Here is a 26653-nt window from a genome sequence, read left to right as displayed (position 1 = left end):
TTTGACGCAATTACTCCCAGCGAATAATGGGAATCGTCTGCTGTAGGGGTATGAATCTTTAGTCACCTATCGATTTGATCCAATTTCGATTCCTGGGGTGACTATTCGATTCAGAATCAATTCTCGATTCGACACCGTTCCCCATTCAAACCGATTTTCACTATGTGTTATTTGGTGTAATAATTCTAATGAAACTTTTTATAAAACAGTTTATAGGTGAGACAAGCTCTTCTGGTTGCATTGGTATAGCCTAAAAACTGATTTTCAAAAATGTATTCTTTAAAAAAAAAGGAAATAAATATTGTAAAACAAGTGTAAAAATAAATATTAAAACACTATTTGACACTGATTTAACAATGGTGAATGACAAGTGCATAATAAATGTTTTAAGTCGCTACTATTTGGCCAAAACAGATTTAAAAAAAATATATGACATCACTAATAATCATCAAAGTTGATAATGATTCTTATGATAAAAATTGTATACATGTGTTTCAATATATTGATATGATGATGTAGCCGATTTAATATCCCTGATGTAGGGCTATGTTCTCACTGCGGGTCAATTCAGATTTTTTTGCCCATAGGTGACATTAAGGCTGAGTGATTTCGATATCGATACATATGGCGACAGGCAAGTACTCAATATCAATAAAAAATGTGTTCTATAAAAAGGTTCAATACATATGTATTTTTTTTAGTCGGAAGAAACCGGAAGTTACAAAACAAGGTTGGTTGCATGAACTAACAAACTCGTGCTCAGGTAACCTAACAAAACAGGAAGTGGTCAGTGAGCAATGGGAGGGACAAGCTAAAGGTATCAGTTTGGTTGCGCCATCTTGCTGTCTCGCTGTTGATCCTTTACATTGAGTGAGAAGAGAAACTAAAAATGAGTGCTGCAAAGAGCAAATAAATTGTCGAAAAAACAGGAAAAGTCACCTCGAACGTATGGCACGTTTTGGGATTTTTTAAAACAGACCATCTTTTCATCTTTTTTTTTCAACGCTTGTCCGTTCCTTATTAGGGTATTTGGAAACCACAAGTGGGAACTAAAGTGCAGGACTGTATACATAAAAAATAATTTACAAATGATAACAAATTTGCTACTTTAAAATAGGTCATTTGGTCCAATAATATTTAAATAATAATTACAGCATAACATAATTTGTAAAATAAGAATAACGGACAAAATTAAATGTTACACAGCTGTAACTTCCTTGCAGTAATCCTGCAGAAAGTGCTTATCCTCAGGTTTCTCTATGTTGATATTTTTACACTTTGCACTATTTTGTTACACTTTATTAAGCATTTCTTACTTATGCCTTATTTTTCCATCTTCATTTTAAGAGTTTATTGTTCACATTGTTTGAGTGTTTTCCATGGTTGTGATGATATTTCCTTTCTGCCTTGATAGCTGAGGAGATTATAATCAGAGGAAGGTTGCATTTTAAATGAAAACGTTTACATGTAATATTTTTCTGCTGGTCCTCATTTTTTATAGGTCATTAAAAAAAATCTATAATTATCGATATCAACCGATATAAAATACTTCGTATCGTTTTCAGCCATATTGCCCAACCATATGCAACATGTATTTGATTGTATTTAATGTCACTGTGAACAGTGCAATTCTGATTCTTTCAAATCCTACTCAGCTCTCTTTCGTATGTGGTCATAAATCCAATATATATCTGATGCGAGTGCAGTCTGGACGCTCAGGTCGAGTTCAAACAAACGGCACAATTTTTTGCCAAAATATGTGATCGTGTCTGTCTGTTTGTTTACAACGGCATGCATGTACAGTACGTGTGACACATGTATAACATCGTTTTCACCCAGTGATGCAGTCCCGCCAGGTCGTGACTGATTCAACATGTATTTTTAACCAACTCGGCAAAAAAAACCCACAAAACGTTCCCATCTGGACATGGCCCTGCGTGTAGCTGCACGTTAGGGCTGGGCAATATGGCCTTTTTTTAATATCGCGATATTTTAAGGCCATATCGCGATACACACTATATATCTCGATATTTTGCCTTAGCCTTGAATGAACACTTGATGCATATAATCACAGCAGTATGATGATTCTATGTGTCTACATTAAAACATTCTTGTTCATACTGCATTATTATATGCTCGTTTTAAACTTTCATGCAGAGAAGGAAATCACAACTAAAAAAATCACTATTTTTTTCATACAGTGTTGATCTGAAAATGTTTGCCTCGGCATTTTGATGGTGTGGGCGTGTGGCACTGAACGGAGAGATTGACGTGCGGAGTAAGCACTGTTCATTCTCTCGCTAGTGTGTGTGACAATCATTGGTACTTTAACTTTAACAGGTGACTTTTCAAATGATGCTACATATTAGCAGTAATGCTACATTTTATAGCAACGCTTTCGCCCCACACTTGACAAATTACGGTTGTCTGTTCGACATATTCCCACTTGAAGCCAAACCACCGCCAGACGATGCTGCTATGTCGTGTAAGAGCGTTTTTTGGGGGAATGAATTATTCCTTCATTTGTTACCAGATTCGCACCTTCTTTCGCTCGTATTACTGCTAGCATCACAGCTAACGTTACCCATGCTGCTACCTCTCTGCTCAGCGAGGGCGTATACAAATGTGACGTATATCGTGACAGTATGTGACGTGTGTAAGAAGATGCGCTTGCTGTCTGTGAGAAGGAGAGACAGGAAAGAGCAAGGAGAGCCTGTAGTTTAATGCCCGCAGCTAAAAGCAACTGCGTGAGAACGCATACTCACGATATAGTCATTTTCTATATCGCACAGTGACAAACCCGCGATATATCGCGCATATCGAAATATTGCCCAGCCCTACTGCACGGCATAAGACTTGCGTGTCGAAGAAGAAGCCTGCTGCCTTAAAAAAATTGACCTTTGTTTTTGTATATTTATTTGTGTCAGCTTGCCACAAATTCGGATTTGGTGCTTCCACCGTGGTATTCGATGATCATAGTCTTTTTTCGGTGATCAAGTTTGCAGTACATCACTTGTCAATAGTGCGCAAATAATAGGCTATATATACTGTATCAATTCATACTGTAACGACCATCTAATGTTAATGTTTTATGTTCGTGTGGTTTGGATTTGATGTCAGTTTTCCCAAGTTAGCAAAAACGCCGTCTCTGCCAGAAAGTTAATTGGCGGAGAATGAGGAAGTGTTCTGTGTTCGTGGAAGCGCCGACTCATGAGACAAAAGTGTTGTACGGGAATTGTGCCCTTTATTATCGTCATATTGGTAATAGTTAAAAATAGCGTCATACTTTGTGTGATTTCTTTTGAGTTTCTTTGTGTGGCGGCAATAAAAATGCTGTGGCGGCGCACCACATTCAATTACTTTAAGGGGAAACCATGATTGTTATTTGACTTTGGTTGGCTAAGTGGGAGTGCATTTTAAAGTCTTTGTACTGATGCCAACCAGAAAACGTTAGTGTGTCTGCAAGATGTGGCGGCATGGCGTAGTGGGTAGAGCAACCGTGCCAGAAACCTGAGGGTTGCAGGTTCGCTCCCCGCCTCTTACCATCCAAAAAAATCGCTGCCGTTGTGTCCTTGGGCAGGACACTTCACCCTTTGCCCCCGATGCCACTCACACCGGTGAACTGAATGATGAATGATTGGTGGTGGTCGGAGGGGCCGTTGGCGCAAATTGCAGCCACGCTTCCGTCAGTCTACCCCAGGGCAGCTGTGGCTATGAAAGTAGCTTACCACCACCAGGTGTGAATGATTGATGGGTTCTACATGTAAAGCGACTTTGGGTACTTAGAAAAGCGCTATATAAATCCCAGTTATTATTATTATTATTATAGATGTGTGTGGCGATCATAGAAATGTATTGACACACAAAAAATACCAACTTTTTTGTTTTGTTTGATATTGAGTTAAGTGTCTGTAAAAGTTATATAAAACAGTTTGCTGAATGGACTGTTTGGAGTTGAAGGGTCACAAGAACCGGTAGAAGTGGACTTTGAACTGCAGTGACTGTTGATCCAGTGGCACTCAGGCTGTTACATAAGAACAGATGAATAACGTTAGTAGTACCTTTTCAATACACTGAATAACTTGTCACCGTGTTGACTTTTTACTGTGGATTTGTTTGAAGGGTGGGACTTTGTTTTACCCAGTCCCCTCCCATATCTTATATTGAAACAATGTATTTAAATCCATCACAAATGCATAACTTATGCAACTACATAGGGTATTGCTTCATATTTCAGTTATAGTTTCTCACGCAAGAGTGTTGATTTTATCTTTGGCTTGCTGTGTCATGGCAGGACAACTTAACCATGATTCTTTGTTTCCCTCCCCCATTACACAACTCTTAACCTCTGAACCTCTGGTTTTCATATTCATCAGAGGGAGCACACTTTTTCTTTTTTTAAGTTGAAGGGGCTGAGTTGTTCATCTCTCACTTCAAAATACCCAAAGCACAGATAGGGAGAGGGCACAAGCGGTACAAGTAAGGCTGCTGGGCTTTATTTCATATCTTTTATTGATATCTTTAAAGTGTTTTCAGACAATGTAATGTTTTTCTGGATAAAAATGATCTGCTGATATTGTTCACATGTATGGTTTTACGATTCTCAAGTACTCTCCTATCTGTGACTTTTTGTGAACGAGCAGTTAAGTGGAATTTGGGCGTATTTTAATGGCCTGCATTTACAATACAGTACCGTACAATAATGTTGTCGAGTCAGTGATTTATTGAATAGAAGACATCAACAAATCGTGAATCAGTTTGAATCATGGCAATTAGTTTGTGTTTGAAAACTTTCCCCCATTCACAGTAATGCAAATTAAGTTAGTATTTTCCAGCGTCATAGTCTGTGTATAGCCATTGCTAAGTAACAATTGTACAACTGTAATTGTATAGTGTAAAAAATAAAACAAAGGTACTCACCCTGTGAATTATTTGCCGTGAATCCTTTAAATGACTTGCAGAAGGTGTGTCGACACCTTTCTTAGCTGTTACAGTGAACAAAAAAGTCAACTTCTGAATAATAAAACTCATTAAATAATATATTGTGTACTCACCATTGTTACTTGCAGAGAGGTGAGTGTCTTCACAATAATGCACAACGCAGAGGTGTGCTATTTTTTGTTCTTGCATCAAGTCACTGTAGCTTCACAGTACTGAGCAGTCAGGACAACCAACATAGTATGCCGCTCTTACACGACATAGCAGTAGGCTCCTTTTTCGGTTCTATGGTCATCACTTTTTGCTTTTTTGCCTTTACTGGTACCTTTTTAAAAAGCCAAAGAAATGCAAACATATTGCGGTAATCCCTTAATGCTAACTGGGCTGAAGTCTTTTTTGACATTATGCATGACATCGGTTCAATCCCTGAAGGTTCCACTGAATTCCGCCCTGTCTGACCTCATGTGTTTATTACGTGTTCTTAAATAATGTCTTCTGTCTACAGACCATAATGGGGCTCTTCCTGTGGCTTGGCCTGCTGCTGATGTCGGGTGTCCACTCCACCTTGGTCAAGAACTGCCACCCTGGCTGCCGTTGCGAAGTGGAAAACTTTGGCCTTTTCGACAGTTTCAGCCTGACAGGAGTAGACTGCAGCGGGTTGGGTCCCGGCGCCGCCATGCCCATCCCTATTCCACTGGACACTGCCTATCTCGACTTATCCTCCAATGCCATGGGCCCGCTCAGTGACACCATGCTAGCAGGTCCTGGGTACACCACTCTTGTTAGCTTGGACCTCAGCAGCAACCACATTACAATGGTGAGTCCTAGTTGTTGACTTACCATCATGTATGCATTTTGACCTTTAATCACACTTGTACGCGTGTCATTGCTCTCCTTGGCCGCAATGTGTTGAATCTTGCCAGTTTTAATTTCTACCTTATGGTTTGGGTTTCGTTGACGTACTGCGTTCTTGTTGACATTTTTTGGTTCAATCTGTTTGGTTGAACTTAAGATGAATGTGAACCAGCAAGTATTTTCTGTTAAAATGATCTACAGCATGAGTCAACAGTGAGCGTCTTATCACTCAGCTCAAACTATCTTGATTGCATGCATGCCGTTCTGTTTTTTAATGTTTTTGCTTGTGCTTGTTACAGTTTACCTCGGAATTCGCAGTATTTGTGCTACTGGGGTATGGTATGGGCTTAGGAGCGAAAGGTCTTTATGAACTCATAATTCTGCTCAAGTAATTACTTTTTTCTCTGTGAGCTCTTTGGCAGTTTTTAGCCACTGGACCACACAGCTCAATAGTGTGTAATGTCCCCGAATGTACTTCCTGTAAACGTCTAACCGTGTTTATCACGTGCACACTCACTAGCGGCTAATTTTCACTATTTGCTTTGCTTGGTTTTGTATGAAAGGCACAGGCGGAAAAATTTGCGCAATGTTACGGCTTTGATAGCTGTGTGAAAGTGGCTAAGAACTGTAGTTAGTCAAGGAAACGTCAGCCCTTTTCATATGGCGTACAAGAGCCGGTCGATATGGCTGAAAACTGTATTATGATATAAGTTTTTTATATTTGTCGACATCGTAAATTATTGAAATTTTGTATTACCTACGGAAAGTATGGACCAAGAGAAAAACATATTAAATGTTAAAACATTTTTTTCAAATAAACCTTTTTCTGATTATAATCCCCTCAGCTATCAAGGCAGAAAAGAAAGGAAATGTCAACACAACCGTGGAAAACAATCAATCAATCAATGCAAACAAAATTCTAAACTCACAATAAACACTCAACAATAACTTGAGTAACAAAAGTGTAACCAGATAGTGCAAAGTGTGGACATGGAAACATAGAAAAACCTGAGAATATATATTTTTTTAGGTTAACTGCCAATAAGTTATGTGGTCTGTGTAACATTTAATTTGGTCTGTTATTTTTGTGTAAGTATTGAAATGCATGCAGTAAATATTATTTAAATTTATTGTTTCAATTTATTATTTGTTATATTTAGTTGTTTACTTTATTTTTACAGTCCTGCACTTTATTTCCTACCTGTTGTTTCCATACATCCAAATAGGGAAAGGAGGATGGTTGAAAAGAAAAAATGAGCGTGGCGAAGGAAAAAAACTCAAAAAAAGTGCCCACTGTCGAGGTGACTTCCTGTTTTATCGACAATTTATTCGCTCTCTGCAGCACTCACTTTTAGTTTTTCTTCTCACTCAATGTAAAGAATCAACAGCGAAGATAGCAAGATGATGATGATGATGAACCAAACACGATAGTTGACACTGTTACGCTATTCACTGTTTAGCGTGTCCCTCCCATTTCTCACTGACCACTTCCTGTTTTGCTAGGTTACCAGACCGTGAGTGCCTTTGTTCATACAACCAAACATGCTTAATTCTTTCTGTTTTCTTGCGACCCTCCCCCCCAAAAATATATTGTTAAATTCCAGACTATAAGCCGCCACTTTTTTTCTATGCTTTGAACCATGCGGCTTTTAAAACGGTGCGGCTAATTTATAGATTTTTCTTGGCTGATGGCCATAATGCAAATAGTTTTTAACAAAAAAACAAGCCAAGACACTGAATAGGTGTGTTACTGTTTGTGCTATAGCGCCATCATTTGGACGAGTTCGCTGCATTGCCCTTTTGTTTAGACCAGTGGTGTCCAAACTTTTTGACTTGGGGAACGCATTGGGAAAAAAAAATTTGGCTGGCGGCCGAAAGCAGATTGCATGTAAACTACCAATATATATATATATATATATATATATATATATATATATATATATATATATAGCCTATACATACCAATGTGTACGTACATGTGTACACATGCACACACATACAAATACAAGCTTACACAAATACACACAGTACAACACTTTTTTTTTATAACAGACTGAACAACACATAATTAAACTACTGCAACCTTAACAACCACCACCATGTCAGACCGTGACGACAATGTAATATGAAGTAAAAACGATAAAACATTGAACATTAAGTGTATGTGAAAGTTTGACTCCTACCTTGGTTAATTCTCTGACAACCTTCTTAAGTTTTGTAATCAATCTAAAATATGAAGCAGCTAAAATGCGCAGAACATGGGAAAGTGTGAAGAGGGTGTTTCTTATATATTACCCATCATGCACTGTAATCGACTTTAAATGTGTAATTTTAAATTATATATGTACGTTTTTTATAATATCCACAAAGTTAAATGAGCAGGAGGTGTGTTATGTACGACCGCATGTTGACTTTATTTGTTGGTTACAGTTATTTTACACCATGAGTCGGGAAAGTTGTTTGGATTGGGTCATATATTATGATGCTGTGCTCAAACTGCATTTAAACGATTCTTTTTTTTCTCCATTAGAGGGTGGCACCATCTCCCTAATTGTAAAGAAGAAGCCAATCAGAGTACATTTGTCCAGTTCTCTGATTGGTTGCCTTTTTGATACAAGTATAACACTGTGTCTAAACTTGCGCGAGCGCAGAGCAGAAATCTGAGGGAGTGTAGAAAAAAATGTTGAATGTGCAGAAGGGTGAGGTTGAGAGAGCATAAGAGAGGGGGCGGGAGAGAGTGCATCCATCTGACAGCAGACAGCACTAATTATTGAGTTTTAATATAGATAATAGCAAACACTTTCATTGTGCACAAAATACATAACAAACTGCCTTTGCGACCTCAATATTAAGACACAAATATAATACCATATGCTTTATAGTCCAGAAAATACAGTGTATTGTACAAACCCCATTTCCATATGAGTTGGGAAGTTGTGTTAGATGTAAATATAAATGGAATACAATGATTTGCAAATCCTTTTCAACCCATATTCAGTTGAATATGCTACAAAGCCAACATATTTGATGTTCAAACTGATAAACATTTTTTTTTTGCAAATAATCATTAACTTTAGAATTTGATGCCAGCAACACGTGACAAAGAAGTTGGGAAAGGTGGCAATAAATACTGATAAAGTTGAGGAATGCTCATCAAACACTTATTTGGAACATCCCACAGGTGAACAGGCAAATTGGGAACAGGTGGGTGCCATGATTGGATATAAAAGTAGATTCCATGAAATGCTGAATCATTCACAAACAAGGATGGGGCGAGGTACACCCCTTTGTCAACAACTGCGTGAGCAAATTGTTGAACAGTTTAAGAAAAACCTTTCTCAACCAGCTATTGCAAGGAATTTAGGGATTTCACCATCTACGGTCCGTAATATCATCAAAGGGTTCAGAGAATCTGGAGAAATCACTGCACGTAAGCAGCTAAGCCCGTGACCTTCGATCCTTCAGGCTGTACTGCATCAACAAGCGACATCAGTGTGTAAAGGATATCACCACATGGGCTCAGGAACACTTCAGAAACCCACTGTCAGTAAGTACAGTTGGTCGCTACATCTGTAAGTGCAAGTTAAAACTCTCTTATGCAAGGCGAAAACCGTTTATCAACAACACCCAGAAACGCCGTCTGCTTCGCTGGGCCTAAGCTCATCTAAGATGGACTGATACAAAGTGGAAAAGTGTTCTGTGGTGTGACGAGTCCACATTTCAAATTGTTTTTGGAAACTGTGGACGTCGTGTCCTCCGGACCAAAGAGGAAAAGAACCATCCGGATTGTTATAGGCGCAAAGTTGAAAAGCCAGCCTCTGTGATGGTATGGGGGTGTATTAGTGCCCAGGACATGGGTAACTTACACATCTGTGAAGGTGCCATTAATGCTGAAAGGTACATACAGGTTTTGGAGCAACATATGTTGCCATCCAAGCAACGTTACGATGGTCTTATTTCAGCAAGACAATGCCAAGCCATGTGTTACATCAACGTGGCTTCATAGTAAAAGAGTGCGGGTACTAGACTGGCCTGCCTGTAGTCCAGACCTGTCTCCCATTGAAAATGTGTGGCGTATTATGAAGCCTAAAATACCACAATGGAGACCCCCGGACTGTTGAACAACTTAAGCTGTACATCAAGCAAGAATGGGAAAGAATTCCACCTGAGAAGCTTAAAAAATGTGTCTCCTCAGTTCCCAAACGTTTACTGAGTGTTGTTAAAAGGAAAGGCCATGTAACACAGTGGTGAACATGCCCTTTCCCAACTACTTTGGCACATGTTGCAGCCATGAAATTCTAAGTTAATTATTATTTGCAAAAAAATAAAGTTTGAGTTTGAACATCAAATATCTTGTCTTTGTAGTGCATTCAATTGAATATGGGTTGAAAAGGATTTGCAAATCATTGTATTCCGTTCATATTTACATCCAACACAATTTCCCAACTCCTATGGAAACGGGGTTTGTATATCCAAGGTTTTATTGACCACATTTTTTATTGATATTGATTACGTGTCTATCGCGGTTTATATTGATATCGCGGTTTATATTGATATCGTTTTATCGACCCCACCCTACAGCTTACTAATGCCAGGAGTTCTGCACTTTTTTTTCTGGGTTTCTGGTCTGTTTGAAAATCATTGAGTCAATGCGAGGAGTTGAAGCTAACCTACAAATTGGGGCGGGACAGTGATAGTTTTGGCAATATCCTTCATTCTCCAGGTTCTGTGTAAAAGGAACAAGCAGTAAATACAAAATGTTACAGCCGTAATTACTTTTTCCCAAATTTATTTTGTAAATGTCTCTTACCTTGCTGATGTTTTCCAGGTAAGTCCCAGGGCTTTGTCAAAGCTGCGTTACCTGGAGACTCTGGATCTAAGCCACAACGATTTAGAGAGCCTCCCACCGAGCTGCTTCTTTGGCCTCCCTCTGGCCGAAGTTGACCTGAGCCACAACAGCTTACAGGACTTCAACATGGACGCCTTTGCTGCCAAAGTTAACAGCAAGCCCCTCAGCGTGGATCTGTCGCATAATAAGCTCGCATCCATTTCGGCGACGCAGCATGCACATTTTGTGCACATTCAAAGCCTGAATCTGACAGCAAACCGCCTATCGAGTATACCGCTATTAGCAGGACTTGAGACATTAAGGTACTTAAATCTGGATGGCAACCCTATCAGCGTCATCAAGGAAGGGGATTTTGCTCACCTGAAAGATTTGGTTTATTTGACCCTCAGTGGCCTTCAGCAGCTTCAAGAAATCAAAGCACATGGATTGAGAGGCCTCCAGAGCCTCCAGGTCTTAGATCTGTCAAACAATCCCAAGCTAAAAACACTGAGCCCGGACATTTTCAGCGGACTGAACTCTCTGCAGGAGCTTAATTTATTCGGATCTGGGGTGACGTCCTTACCAAATAACATGCTCACGCAGCTCCCCAGTATGAAGAGCATTATGCTAGGACAGAACATCCGCTGCTGGAGGACCCAGAAACAGGGACAGTTTCATCGGCAGCTGGGTCAAGCGCAACACAACGAGGTTCTGAACTGCAATGTGGATGGTGTTGTCTTGTGATCCTGCCAAAGAGGATCCGCCTTTACGCCAGCGTTGTGCCTTTATTCAAATACAGTAAAATATACTGTTAATGGTAGCAATCATAAACACAACATAAAATATTATATACATCTACAACTGTAAAGTTTCACTTTCTACATCTTATGCACTTATATAAAAAATACAATGTTTCTAGGTCATCTGCAGATGGCTCCAAATAGCAAACATATTTTATAGCAATTGACCACTACATTTTTTAATTACCATGTTGACCCGAATATATGATAACCCCGCCCAAAAAAAAATACAAATAAATAAATAAATATATATATATATATATATATATATATATATATATATATATATATATATATATATATATATATATATATATATATATATATATATATATATATATGTGTGTGTGTATATATATATATATATATATATATATATATATATATATATATGTGTGTATATATATATATATATATATATATATATATATATATATACACATACACACACCGTATTTTTCGGATTATAAGTCACAGTTTTTTTCATAGTTTGGCCAGGGGTGCGACATATACTCCGGAGCGATTTATGTGTGAAACTATTAACACATTACCGTAAAATATCAAATAATAATATTTATCTCATTCGCGTAAGAGACGAAGCAAATGTCCGCAATCGTCACACACACGTCAGCAATCGTCACACACGTCAACCAATAAGAATTCGGCGGGGGCTGGTCATGGCAGAAGTGCATTGTGCGTCATGGCAGAAGTGCATTGTGGGTCATGGTATGCTAACTGCTGCTACATCCGTAGCTATTAAAATGGATTATTTCAAAATTGGCGGTAACTTATAAAAACTGAGAAGGGCTGAACTAAAATGGCACCGAAAAGGAAATCATATACTGCAGATTACAAGCCGGACGTAGTGAAATATGCAGCAGAAAACGGCGATCGAGCAGCAGAAAGAAAGGAAACGGCGCATACCAGAGGCGACACCGGGGAGGAAGATTTCATGGGATTTAGCGATCGGGAGTGACAGATTGTTTGGTAAACGTATAGCATGTTCTATATGTTAGTTATTTGAATGACTCTTGCCATGATGTGTTGCGTTTACATACCAGGCACGTTCTCAGTTGGTTATTTGCGCGTCATATGGCGTACACTTATTCAGCCTGTTGTTCACTATTCTTTATTTATTTTAAATTGCCTTTCAAATGTCTATTCTTGGTGTTGGATTTTATCAAATAAATTTCCCCCCAAAATGCGACTTATACTCCAGTGCGACGTATATATGTTTTTTTCCTTCTTTATTGTGCATTTTCGGCCGGTGCGACTTATACTCCGGAGCGACTTATAGTCCGAAAAATACGGTATACATATATAGATATCTATATCTATATATATGTATATAGATATAGATATCTATATATCACACACACACACACATAAATATATGGGGAAAATTTGGTCACTGCCACAGTCTGGTTTGCATGAATACATTTCTAGACCTCGATCAAGAAAATTGTGTCTTATAGTCTGGTCAATATGGTAATTTGTACAAACCATATAGTTTTATTGGAACTGTATGACTGATAGCTTAGTATGGAGGCTGTAAAAAAGTGGGCAACTGTGAGTTTGACCCTGTTTAAAGTCCTCCTACGCCCACCAGCTAGCCTAAGCATTAAGTGCCATAATGCATCGTTTTGAAGAATACCCTTTTAAGCAGAACCGACGAAGCTGTCCCACAGTTGATTTATTGAGTGATTTGTTTTGCTAGTTTGGTTACAGCAATGCATTGCTTTTATTTGTTGTTTATTTGTATCATGCCAAAACCAACTTTTGTTACCTGGTTTTGTGTATTTAGGATCCACATACTGTAAGTCCCGAAAATTTGAAATCAAGCCATGGAGGCATTGCAGATATATTTATAAAACAATTTTACCTTCTTTCAAACTTGCTCCAAACAAGCCGTTTGGAGTTTTAAGACGTGACTGGAAATTTTGCCTTAGTTACGTTAGCGGATATCTCCATATATGGTAGAGGTTAACCCGCAGAGCTTTGCGCCGAAAGGGAGACTACAGCAGGTAAATAAGACGGTCACAAAGCGGCTTGAAGATAGTCTGTAAAACATAATCCATGCAAAATTTGGACCAAAGCACCACCATTACATTTTATGTAGACCACAAGGAAGTGTTTTAAATGTAGAAAAAAACATAATATCACCCTTTTAAGTGACTTAAGTGAAAATAACTCTTCACACACCATAAGGACCATTTTATATTGACCTTACTTCCAAAAGGTCAGCTCTTCAACATTTCCAAGTGTGCTCTTCATTTTGCAAGTTTTCTGTTGCATGGAGAAGAAAACAAACGGTGGACCACAATGACCAGCATTTCCCGTTTGCTATTTCAATAAACACATTTGGCCAATGAACTATGACAATGCACGTAAACTTTTCCTGTGGACTGAAGTAAGGCTCAGCGCTTGGCCTCAAGACTGCAATGTTTGAATGTCTGAAAATCATAAAGATGTAATGTGTAGTACAATCACATGACATGCGATTCATATTTGTATGGATTTCAACTATGCTGTATGTATTTTTGCAAATATATACATATGAGTATTAAACTGAAATGTTCTCATGCCTCCGTGTGAAGCGCCACTGATGTTTAGGTGTGTCGGTTCAAACTGACACAATGAAAGATTGACTACTTTATATTTATCATTTTGAATGACAAAGTGTCTGGTGACACTGTGACATGACAGGGTGTGTCGGTCTTAAAAATACCAGGAAAATTTGAACGTAAGTGACGCCTTCTTTCTCACATCATATTTAGGGTACAGCTAAGACTATTTGGTTCAAACTCACAGACACAGATTCAGTCCTCATTTACTTGTTTAAAGGTGTCCTATCCTACTAATTTCTGGTGCATTAAAAATGTGTTATTACCAAAGAACCCCATTCTTTTGGGGCTCTATAGTAAGTTCATTTTAACAAAATATTCCATAAATCTCAAAGTTGTGTACAAGACAAATCTGCCTTCTCTTTACCGAAACAATCTGACATCAAACGCTGCGATTGCTGCTCTGTTGTACCTGCTTTCGCATAGAGACATTCCTGTCCAAACCGGTTATGTGCTTTAATGGCTACCAGCAAATAGTGAAGAACAATACATTATTTGATGAATATTGAATAATCGGGCACTGAAATGTGCTTTGTTCATGAAACATAATCATCCTGAGGTACTGTAGGTCTTTCTTTCCCCAAAAAACCCCAAACTCTTCCCTTTACTCTAGTTTAGATACCACATTCTTGCATCGGGAAAGGAAAAACATTTTCTGGCAGCCATTGTCAAGAATAAGTGACTAAGCAGCAGTGGTCACTGAGTAAGTTGCAAGTTGTCATACATGGACTTCCTAACATTGAGACGTGAGGAATTAAAATCTTGTGGAAATCTCATGACGTTCTATAACTTGACCGCTTTAAATTTAGAAGTGGTGTAAAAATGTGAAAGTTGAGACTGATTGATTGCACAACAGCCTGAGATCCACACATTTTGGTCACCCGCCTTCTCTACCGGCACAATTGGGGATGGAGATGTTCCGGTTCTGGGCGGGGTCCTTACAGCGAGCTGCCGGATGACTCAATTACAGTTGAGGTCCGCCTAAAACCACACCAGCCCGACTGACGCTGTTCTCCTCCACCACTTGCGAGACAACTGCTGTTGGAGACTTGAAGGTTCTGAAACCTTAGTAAATCCAAGGGCTCACTTAGTTTTGTGGCGACGACCGTACTTGCCAGTCACATAGTGAATGGTATGGTCACCTGTGAGCTTTATATGGAGGTATCAGGTAGGGATGTTATGATCAGGGTTTTATGCTACCGGTTCTGATATCGATCATCCATAAGTGATATCAATGCCGATCATTAACTGTAAATGTTTCCATTTATTTAGGGTGAGTGCTCTTGATAGTTTAACAATATCAACCCAATATTTACGCTGGTTTCTTACTCTTGTCTATTACATCCCAGCAGGCACAGGGCATTGATACAACGTTGATTATACATACATGTCCTTTAAAACTGACTTTGAAACAATGTTGTAAAATAGTTGTATTTGTAAATTTATGTCGATGTCTAATGTTGTTGAATAAACATAGTCAAAAAGCATGTTGTTTCAATGTTTGTGTTGTAAAATGTTGGTTGGAAAATGATCAAAATTAAATGGTCAAATCAACGTCAGAACCCAACATTGATTAAACGTCATCAAAAAGCATGTTGTTCCAACGATAAGTTTGAGTTGCTCAAAGTCAGAACCTATTTCACCAAGTTCTCAACGTTGTTTTAAAGTTCTGTGCCTGCTGGGATATAATTGTTTGAGCAGAACAAAGTCAATAGTACACAATAACTTCAAGTACCAGTAGAGTGCAAAAACCATCCATAAATCCATTAAAACCATATCCAATTGTATTTACAATCCGCAAAGTATGTGAAAACACTGTTTAAAAAATCACACAATGCCACAAATTCAGTCAGCTATTTTGAATATTGTGCTCTTAACACCTTCAGCTATTTTCGGAGATTGACGTCACAGTATTAATGCTTCTGCACTCTGACAATGTTATCAGATCAGTCAAACATTGGAACGAGATGTGGTGTTTATAATTCACAATCCTTATGTAAGACAAAAACACATAAGTATGTTTGCCTTTTTTTATGCATTCGAAATCGTAAATAAATATCAACAATTGATTCAACAGATCAAAGGTCCTTTGTTGCGCTCATTATACTTATACTATATGAAAACATCTAGAAACTGCCAACAATATTCCATTTACATGTCGTGACCTGAAAATTAACCAAACATAGCGGTATTGATAGTGGTATCGTAAGCGCCAATGCAGACGAACTATTTTAGCGGAGAATTGATAGCAGTGAGCTAATGCTAGCTTATGCTCCTATTGTTGACACACGACGACGGCTTCTGCTTTGTCTCAAACTTGCTAAAAGAAAATTCTAGATTATAAGTCATGCATCTGGGCAGCACGGTGGTAGAGGGGTTAGTGCATCTGCCTCACAATACAAAGGTCCTGAGTAGTCTTGGGTTCAATCCCGGGCTCGGGATCTTTCTGTGTGGAGTTTGCGTGTCCTCCCCGTGACTGCGTTGGTTCCCTCCGGGTACTCCGGCTTCATCCCACCTCCAAAGACATGCACCTGGGGATAAGTTGATTGGCAACACGAAATTGGCCCTAGTGTGTGGATGTGAATGTTGTCTGTCTATCTGTGTTGACCCTGCGATGAGGTGGCGACTTGTCCAGGGTGTACCCCGTCTTCCGCCCGCGACCCCAAAGGGAATAAGCGGTAGAAAATAGATGGATGGATGGAAGTCATGCATCTGTCACCTGGTAGTAGACAAATGTGGCCATGGTCTGAGAGGCTGGTCGGCTTTGACATCCCCTGAAATGGCAAAACAGACCCCGCAAGACCTTTTTTTTGGGAACCTTTTTTTAACCTTTTGTGAGGGTTGCGATTGAATCTTTATCCAAACGGAATTATGTGAGCGTCCCGTCGGTCGGCATCCCAGCGAGAGAGCAAATATTACAGAAAGTGTTTGTTTTAATATGGTTTGGTATTGTTAAGTTTATATGCGTAGCACCTAACAATGCTGCGGATGCTAGTGTCATAATGAAACTGCATCCATCACTCGGCTTCTAAAACTTATTACTCATCCTCTTTGTGTTAGGGCTCAAAAATATAAGGTCCTGGATCATCATTTTTTAGCAAAGTAATCATTGTTGGCTCTCACTAAGTCTGCTTGATTAGCATTGTTGTTGATTGGGAAGAGATCTTTGGTTTCTAGCGCGGCGTCACACGCTCACGTGACTAGCTTCCCTATTATCTCTCAAAATGGCTCTGGAATCTCTGTAAGATTGATACTATTTTGATCATATCTATTTATTCGCAAACTTTGGAAGCCTTTTGGTGTCATAAATCAGACATATATGATAATAGCTTCAATATAGAGGCAACTTGTTTTTTCCACTCGACTGGTACTTTAACAAAATCACAAACTACTATCCACTGCTGATTAAAATCATTTGGTTTTCAACCTTAACGTTCTCCCGTGTCCAGGGAATCATTTCCTCAATTTGTAAACATTGATTAAAACAACAACAAAAATATTTTGAGAAAACAAAAATATCAACCACTTGTCGAGGGTGTACCCCGCCTTACGCCCGATTGTAGCTGAGATAGGCTCCAGCACCCCCCGCGACCCCAAAAGGGACAGGCGGTAGAAAATGGATGGATGGAAAAATACCAACCTAATCTCTAGTATTAATTGTATATTGACACTAGGGCTGGGCGATATATCGATATACTCGATATATCGCGGGTTTGTCTCTGTGCGATATAGAAAATTACTATATTGTGATATATGATTTTAAACTGTTTTTAGCTTTTAACTTTTTGAACTGTTTTTAACTTTTAAACTGTTTTTTTTATCTAACAAACTGTTCTTAGGGTAATTTATATTTGCTTTTTAAATGTGTATTTTTATTTCTGTTTTAAATGTGATTTTTTAGTCTGTCCTTTGCCTCTATTTCTTTGTGGTGTACAGCCGTTTGTTTTTCAACCGTGCTTGTTTTTAAAGGGCTTTATAAATAAAGTTGGTATGGTATGGTATGGTATTCGAGTATACGTTCTCACGCAGTTGCTTTTAGCTGCGGGCATTACACTACAGGCGTTCCTCACTCTTTGTTGTCTCTCCTTCTCACAGAGACATAAAACAAGCGCAACTTCTTACATACGTCATACGTATACGCCCTCGCGGAGCAGAGAGGTAGCGGCATGCGTAACGTTAGCTGTGGTGCGAGTGGTAAGAGGAGAGAAAGAAGGTGCGAATCTGGTAACAAATGAAGGAAGGATTAATTCCCAAGAAAAGCAGCAGGGTGTCCATCGTCTGGCGCTGGTTTGGCTTCATGTGGGAATATGTCGAACAGACAACCGTAATTTGTCAAGTGTGGGGCAAAAGCGATGCTACAAAAAGTAGCATTACTGCTAATATGTAGCATCATTTGAAAAGTCACCTGCTAGAGAATGAAGAGTGCTTACTCCGCATGTCAACATCTCCACATCAACACCGTATTAAAAAAATTGTCAACAACAGAAGGAGATAACGTCCGCAGGAACCTACCACATAGCGAAGGACATACACTATTTGATTTCCTATTATGCAGCTCATTTTTATTTGACACTTATTGAAATATCTTGTGTGACATCATGCACAAAAGTGCACTTTATATGTTTTAAACTATTGTTGTGGCGTTCTGTACAAAAAGTGCACTTTAATTTAGTGTTGTTTTGTTATGTCATCTTAGTGACATCATGCACAAAAGTGCACTCATAGCTTGTTTTAAAATGTCTCTAACAATCTTGCACTTTCTGTTTTGAAATGACGTGAATGTTTGTGCCACTGCTTAATAACTGTTTAATAAATACAGTTTTGGTCAATTGACTTAGTTGTGATTTCCCTCTCTGTATGAAAGTTTAAAATGAGCATATATTAATGAAGTATGAACAAGAATTTTTAAATGTAGACACATAGAAACATCATAGAATAGAATAGAATAAAATGGACTGTATTGACATTATATTTGCATATAACGAGATGAAGGACTCCAACTTAAGGTGCGGTAGTGGGAACAAACATACTAGTGTGATTATATGCATCAAGTGTTCATTCAAGGCTAACAAAAAATATGTAGATATATATCGTGTATGGTGACATGGCCTAAAAATATCGAGATATTAAAAAAAGGCCATATCGCCCAGCCCTAATTGACACTAACCTTGATATCGACACCACTAAAGTATGGATCTGCCCTCCTCTTCCGTGTTGTGCACAGTGCTGACAGTTGTTATATTATCCTGTCTAGAGGCTCTTATTTTGTTATTTCCTGTTAATAGCTGCTTACTTTCTGTTGTTACGCGGTGCCATCTACACTCATTAAACTTTACAAAGCACTTTTTGGTGTTGTTTAAAACTATTTTAGCAGTTGGATTAGCTCTTAGCAGGCTGTCGGCGTATAACATGATTAGCCTTTTTTGGAACCTCCTTTCTGAGGGCAAGGTTCTTCCATATCATTTTATTCTAAACGCTGTCGGAATAAAGGGAGGTGATTAGGATTAAAGATTAACAATTTATTCTACAAAAATGGAGGGAAAAAAATACAAACATTAGCAATACCAGTGCCAGTGAGAAGACCAAGCTGTCTAAAGTCTGACACATCATCATTTTGTAGACCCTGCAACTGTGCCTTGGGATAGATCAAAACCAAAAGTTACCTTGGCGTGTGTGTTGGACACACCCACACATCTGTCCACTCAACCTTCGTCTCGTTCCTGGTACCTAAATGAGATACAATGTGTGTGTATTTGCAAAGATAGAAACACAGTGAGTATTAATTGTTATGTCCTTGAACACAATAAAGTGAACAAGAAGTGAGACTCCTTGTGCAGTCCACTCTGCTTCAAGGTTAGAAAATATTATCCTAACAGCCTCGTCCTCCAGTGATAATGCTACTTCATAATAATACCTAAGATACTAAGACATGCAGTGTATTTGCTGTAATGAGGTGATGATTATTAGCTTAGGAGAGTGGCTCCACACTGTTGAGGGAGATACACAATTATCATTATTTATTTCTTCTGTTATTATTTGTATTAGCAACTCTGTGTTCTCTCCTGAACAAAACCTGGTCGTGTTGTCTGTATTGGTGTTAACTTTAAGTCATTTGCAACTTTAGAAATGTGGTTTATGTAGAGAATAAACAATTTTGGTCCCAGTATTGATCCCTGGCGTACGCCGCAAGATATACTAAGATGTATAAGTTGTCTAAAGAGGAAAGTTCAGGCAGTTTGGTGTAATTACCAGGGCAGCGTGGTGTAAATATGAAACCAGTGATAAGTTAAAAACACAGCAACCTTACGAAATGGCATTTCTGATACATATGCATAAGTCTGAAAAGTTGCAAATGTACGATATGGCAATTATGTGCTCACAGCCTCTCGATGGCATATATTATGCTACACTATGGTTGCTGTGATGTACCAGCCACCAATACACTTCTTAAGTCATTCCTTTCCTTGGTATTTTGTTCTGTAAACAACATTTGCCCGCATCCATACCCAATTTCTAAGGGAATTACACATTCTAATTTAGCCGAGAGCCTTTGCCAAAGCAGCAAGCGGTCCTTAGAAACAGTGAAGTGAGCAGTAATTCTGGAGTTGTTGGCAGGTTATCGTCAGTCAGTGTAGGCTGCCAAGGTGACAAGTAGAGGAAGAGGCTGTCTTGCCACACAAAGCAAACCATTACATCGAGCTCTTCTTTTCTCAGACCACAATACCCCAAAAGAAAAGCGCTGACATAAGCAAAGTGCTTTCATTGGTTGCACCAGGGGGTTTGCTGTAGCAGCTACTTTTGGAGCCCAAATTCATCTACGCTTGTGCGGCGTGCAGCTTGTTTTTATTGGATCGTGACACATTCTCAAGACACAATAAAAACATCTCGAATAAGAACATTTCTCAAAAATATAGAATATGCAATTTTGGGGAGATATTGCATGTGAATGCTGAAATGCGCAAGCCAAATTTAAATGATAACATTAGCATACAAACAGTTAGAATGTGTCAAGTACCAAGTTATGGCTACAAATCGTACGCATTTCAAATTAGCTAAAAAAGTTAGCATGCCAATGTTAACATGGTAACTGTTCATGTTAGCATTTTTACGGTTATAGGGGAACTGCACTTTTTTGGAATTTTGCCTATCGTTCACAATAATTATGAGAGACAAGAACACATGTATTTTTTTTTAACGAAAAATAAACAAACTAATCAGAACTGCTAATGACGGACATTGTAGAAGTGGATATCATTGTTTGCATCCAGAACAGCCACCTTTGAAACGAACTTGGGGGTGGTGAGAATGCTTTGACTTTCCGAGTCGGAAATCCGACCTTGAGGGGCATTCCAGTTGAAATTCCGACTTCCCAGTACAAATGGAACGCACCGTAATTGTTTTGATCTTCCATCCATCCATCCATCTTCTTCCGCTTATCCGAGGTCGGGTCGCGGGGGCAGCAGCCTAAGCAGGGAAGCCCAGACTTCCCTCTCCCCAGCCACTTCGTCCAGCTCTTCCTGTGGGACCCCGAGGCGTTCCCAGGCCAGCCGGGAGACATAGTCTTCCCAACGTGTCCTGGGTCTTCCCCGCGGCCTCCTACCGGTCGGACGTGCCCTAAACACCTCCCTAGGGAGGCGTTCGGGTGGCATCCTGACCAGATGCCCGAACCACCTCATCTGGCTCTTCTCGATGTGGAGGAGCAGCGGCTTTACTTTGAGCTCCTCCCGGATGGCAGAGCTTCTCACCCTATCTCTAAGGGAGAGCCCCGCCACCCGGCGGAGGAAACTCATTTCGGCCGCTTGTACCCGTGATCTTGTCCTTTCGGTCATAACCCAAAGCTCATGACCATAGGTGAGGATGGGAACGTAGATCGACCGGTAAATTGAGAGCTTTGCCTTCCGGCTCAGCTCCTTCTTCACCACAACGGATCGATACAGCGTCCGCATTACTGAAGACGCCGCACCGATCCGCCTGTCGATCTCACGATCCACTCTTCCCTCACTCGTGAACAAGACTCCGAGGTACTTGAACTCCTCCACTTGGGGCAAGATCTCCTCCCCAACCCGGAGATGGCACTCCACCCTTTTCCGGGCGAGAACCATGGACTCGGACTTGGAGGTGCTGATTCTCATCCCAGTCGCTTCACACTCAGCTGCGAACCGATCCAGTGAGAGCTGAAGATCCTGGACAGATGAAGCCATCAGGACCACATCATCTGCAAAAAGCAGAGACCTAATCCTGCAGCCACCAAACAAGATCCCCTCAACGCCATGACTGCGCCTAGAAAATTCTGTCCATAAAAGTTATGAACAGAATCGGTGACAAAGGGCAGCCTTGGCGGAGTCCAACCCTCACTGGAAACGTGTCCGACTTACTACCGGCAATGCGGACCAAGCTCTGGCACTGATCATACAGGGAGCGGACTGCCACAATCAGACAGTCCGATACCCCGTACTCTCTGAGCACTCCCCACAGGACTTCCCGAGGGACACGGTCGAATGCCTTCTCCAAGTCCACAAAACACATGTAGACTGGTTGGGCAAACTCCCATGCACCCTCAAGGACCCTGCCGAGAGTATAGAGCTGGTCCACAGTTCCACGACCAGGACGAAAACCACACTGTTCCTCCTGAATCCGAGGTTCGACTATCCGGCGTAGCCTCCTCTCCAGTACACCTGAATAGACCTTACCGGGAAGGCTGAGGAGTGTGATCCCACGATAGTTAGAACACACCCTCCGGTTCCCCTTCTTAAAGAGAGGAACCACCACCCCGGTCTGCCAATCCAGTGGTACCGCCCCCGATGTCCACGCGATGCTGCAGAGTCTTGTCAACCAAGACAGCCCCACAGCATCCAGAGCATTAAGGAACTCCGGGCGGATCTCATCTACCCCCGGGGCCTTGCCACCGAGGAGCTTTTTAACTACCTCAGCAACCTCAGCCCCAGAAATAGGAGAGCCCACCACAGACTCCCCAGGCACTGCTTCCTCATAGGAAGACGTGTTGGTGGGATTGAGGAGGTCTTCGAAGTATTCCCTCCACCGATCCACAACATCCGCAGTCGAGGTCAGCAGAACACCATCCTCGCCATACACGGTGTTGATAGTGCACTGCTTTCCCTTCCTGAGGCGGCGGATGGTGGTCCAGAATTGCTTCGAAGCCGTCCGGAAGTCGTTTTCCATGGCCTCACCGAACTCCTCCCATGTCCGAGTTTTTGCCTCTGCGACCGCTGAAGCCGCACACCGCTTGGCCTGTCGGTACTTGTCCGCTGCCTCAGGAGTCCTATGAGCCAAAAGAACCCGATAGGACTCCTTCTTCAGCTTGACGGCATCCCTCACCGCCGGTGTCCACCAACGGGTTCTAGGATTACCGCCACGACAAGCACCAACTACCTTGCGGCCACAGCTCCAATCAGCCGCCTCGACAATAGAGGCGCGGAACATGGTCCATTCGGACTCAATGTCCAGCACCTCCCTCGTGACATGTTCAAAGTTCTTCCGGAGGTGGGAATTGAAACTCTCTCTGACAGGAGACTCTGCCAGACGTTCCCAGCAAACCCTCACAATGCGTTTGGGCCTGCCAGGTCTGTCCGGCATCCTCCCCCACCATCGCAGCCAACTCACCACCAGGTGGTGATCGGTAGAAAGCTCCGCCCCTCTCTTCACCCGAGTGTCCAAAACATGAGGCCGCAAATCCGATGACACAACTACAAAGTCGATCATGGAACTGCGGCCTAGGGTGTCCTGGTGCCAAGTGCACATATGGACACCCTTATGTTTGAACATGGTGTTCGTTATGGACAATCTGTGACGGGCACAAAAGTCCAATAACATAACACCGCTCGGGTTCAGATCCGGGCAGCCATTCTTCCCAATCACGCCTCTCCAGGTTTCACTGTCGCTGCCAACATGAGCATTGAAGTCCCCCAGTAGAACGAGGGAATCACCCGGGGGAGCACTCTCAAGTACTCCCTCGAGTGAATCCAATCCAGTGTTTTGATCTTGTCTATAGCTAATACCACTGTAATATTGGTATTTGGTTCAATTAGCCATTTATGCTTGAAATGCTTAATTTAGGACACAATTATGTAGAATATGCTATTATTACCGATTACACAAGATATGTTGTGTTCAGATAGTTTAGCATGTATTGATTGATATAGGTTATATTGGTTTTAGTATCTTTAATGTACAAAATGTGTCAAAAAGGCCCCAGCATCCTTCAATTTTTATTTATGCTGCCTGCACTGGCTGGAAAAACTTTAGACACCCCTGATCTAAACGCTCTGGGAGGTAGGTCTTCCAAGAAGCCTCAAATCACCCAAACACACACTTATCTGACATTTGAGTGTGTTTATTTCTGAAAGTGACTATTGTGTAGCAGTGAGAGGAGGAGGGGAGGCTGCCTGATGACCCCATTGCAGAAAGCACTTCCAGATGTGCACCTTTTTTTTGTTCATTTCCTCAAGTGCTTGCATGTTGGGACGAAAGAAGACCATCTTTCAGACAGTAGCACGCACGCACACAGACACACACAATCTGTCCCACAACTCTCTGTAGACCTTTGTGGGATTCAACAGCATCACCAATCAGCTTAAAATGCCACAAAAATTCAGTTATTTTTGTTTATTAATGCTTTGTTTCCACACACTAGGAGAACAATAGCCTCCAGACTTAAATGTGAAAAGTAATCAATGTAAAGAATGTAAACAAATGTATGAATAAATGAAACTTGAAAGGCACAGCTTAAGAAACACCCAAAATGATAAACTGTCATACAAGCGTAAAAAAAAGTGAACCTGTAGATCATATTACAGGTGGCACTTACCCTTAACTTTGCTGGCAGGTAGCATAAACTTTGTGTCTCACCTTTTTTAACATTTGTACCTGTCACACAAGTATAAAATTAAATTACCTAAGTAAATCTTAAAAAACTTAAAATAATGTTGTACTCCTTAGAAATGCGAAAGCAGGTCACTGATTGTCCCTGGGAAGTCAGTCTCTTTTTATTTAGAAGATTATTCACTTTACGATGTACATTTTTTGTATATTCTGACTTTATTATTATTGTTAACATAAGCCATTTTGTATTGCGCAGCCAGGACTTTAGTTCCTACAGCGCGGTTATTGTCGCAAATAAGTTCAATTTGATGTTTTAAGGTTATTATCACAGTTTATCTGTTGGTCGTCACTGGTAACACTTTTCCCCTAAAATTAGAAATGTAGTATTTTAGTAGGGTTGTGCGGTATAGACTATTTATGAATTATATAAATTTGGCCAACAATAGAGCGTTTAATACTATCGTTATATCATGCTAATGCATGTTGATGATACATTCTATTTGTGTCACGCAAATTTGACAGCAACAAGCGAACTGATGCTTCCTCAACAAAATGTACCATTTTTGCCAGTGGCTAATGTCCCTCCACACTGCAAATTAACTTCTAAGCCAGCAATTTTTGCCTCCATGCATGGTGGTAAATATGCAAAGTTTCTCACAGGTAACATTATCACTGGAGGATAAGTAATAGCTAAATAGTCTACACTGCACACCACATTTGGATATGCTAACAGCTAAGCTAGAGTTCTTGAATGTAAACAGAGGTGAGCAGATTGATACTAATAAGACAGTAACTATACCAAGTATAGTATCAGTATATGGTCGATATTACAGTGGTCAGATTGATATTATTATCATCAAAAAGTATTTTGTCGTTTTTGTTATTGTTTACAATCTCACTAAATAAGTTTTTGAGAGCAAAACCCAAAATGATTAAAAAAAATACAATAGTATGAAATCATTTCAATATTTAATTGATATTGTTACACCGCCATCCTGGGATTTTGGCTGATTATAATTGTGATCAAAATGTAATCATTCAAGAATATAGAACATTTTAAGTATGAACATTGGTAGACAATACTGCCCCTGTAACAACTTGGTATTGGCTTGATACCCAAAATTGGTAGTATTGCCCGAAATTAATGTAAAGTATCCAAACAACAGAATAATAAGTGTTTATTATATTTTAACACAAGTGTAGATGGAGCCATATGTTACAACAGAAAGTGACAAACCAGACATTAACAGTAAATTATCAAGTAGATTAATAATAGTTTTAACAAAATAATACAACCAGAAATTACACAATATTTTTTTAGGAGCCTTTGTAATCCATTTTGAAATGGTTCCATTATCATTTTTGATAGACTAAATAATACAGTATATTGTGATTAGGGGTGTAACGATAAACGGTAATAATGATAACTGGGGGAAAATCTTCCAACGGTTAGTCACAATCGACATACCCCAAACAAAGCTGTGCACATTGAACTACAAGCTGTGGTCTCTTAGAACAGGGTGATCATTCTATACTCAGAGGAAAAGAGACGGAGGCAAAAAGAGTAGGACACCACAACGCCTGCCAGAACTAATACATAATAATAATAGATTTTGTTACGCACCTTTCATTTAAAATAAATCTTAAAGTGCTACAGTACAAACCAATATCTAAAACATTAAAAGTTTAGGTAAAACAGATACAATACTAAGACTAAAAGACTCAGGAAAACAACCAGTAAAGCATAAAAAACACACAAAATTATGCCA

The 26653-nt window shown here is 40.0% G+C and overlaps 1 protein-coding gene across 2 annotated transcripts in view; it reads left to right on the top strand.

Annotated features, from left to right (window-relative positions):
• The window catches only part of tsku (tsukushi small leucine rich proteoglycan homolog (Xenopus laevis)), a 17400-nt gene extending 5719 nt beyond the window's left edge, over nt 1-11681 (top strand). Inside the window, exons 1-3 of one of the 2 annotated variants that reach the window (XM_061972052.2) lie at nt 4387-4479; nt 5444-5755; nt 10622-11681. In XM_061972052.2, the coding sequence (XP_061828036.1) occupies nt 5450-5755; nt 10622-11365 (1050 nt within the window). In that variant the 5' untranslated portion in view covers nt 4387-4479; nt 5444-5449 and the 3' untranslated portion in view covers nt 11366-11681. Of the gene's footprint in view, nt 1-4386; nt 4480-5443; nt 5756-10621 lie in introns of those variants that run through there. The other variant, XM_061972051.2, reaches the window with a different exon arrangement.
• The last annotated feature ends 14972 nt before the right edge of the window (nt 11682-26653 follow it).

The sequence above is a fragment of the Nerophis lumbriciformis genome, linkage group LG17, assembly GCF_033978685.3.
Source record: "Nerophis lumbriciformis linkage group LG17, RoL_Nlum_v2.1, whole genome shotgun sequence".
NCBI lineage: Eukaryota > Metazoa > Chordata > Actinopteri > Syngnathiformes > Syngnathidae > Nerophis > Nerophis lumbriciformis.
Note: the sequence above shows the minus strand (reverse complement) of the source record. Positions and strands in the feature narration are given on the sequence as shown.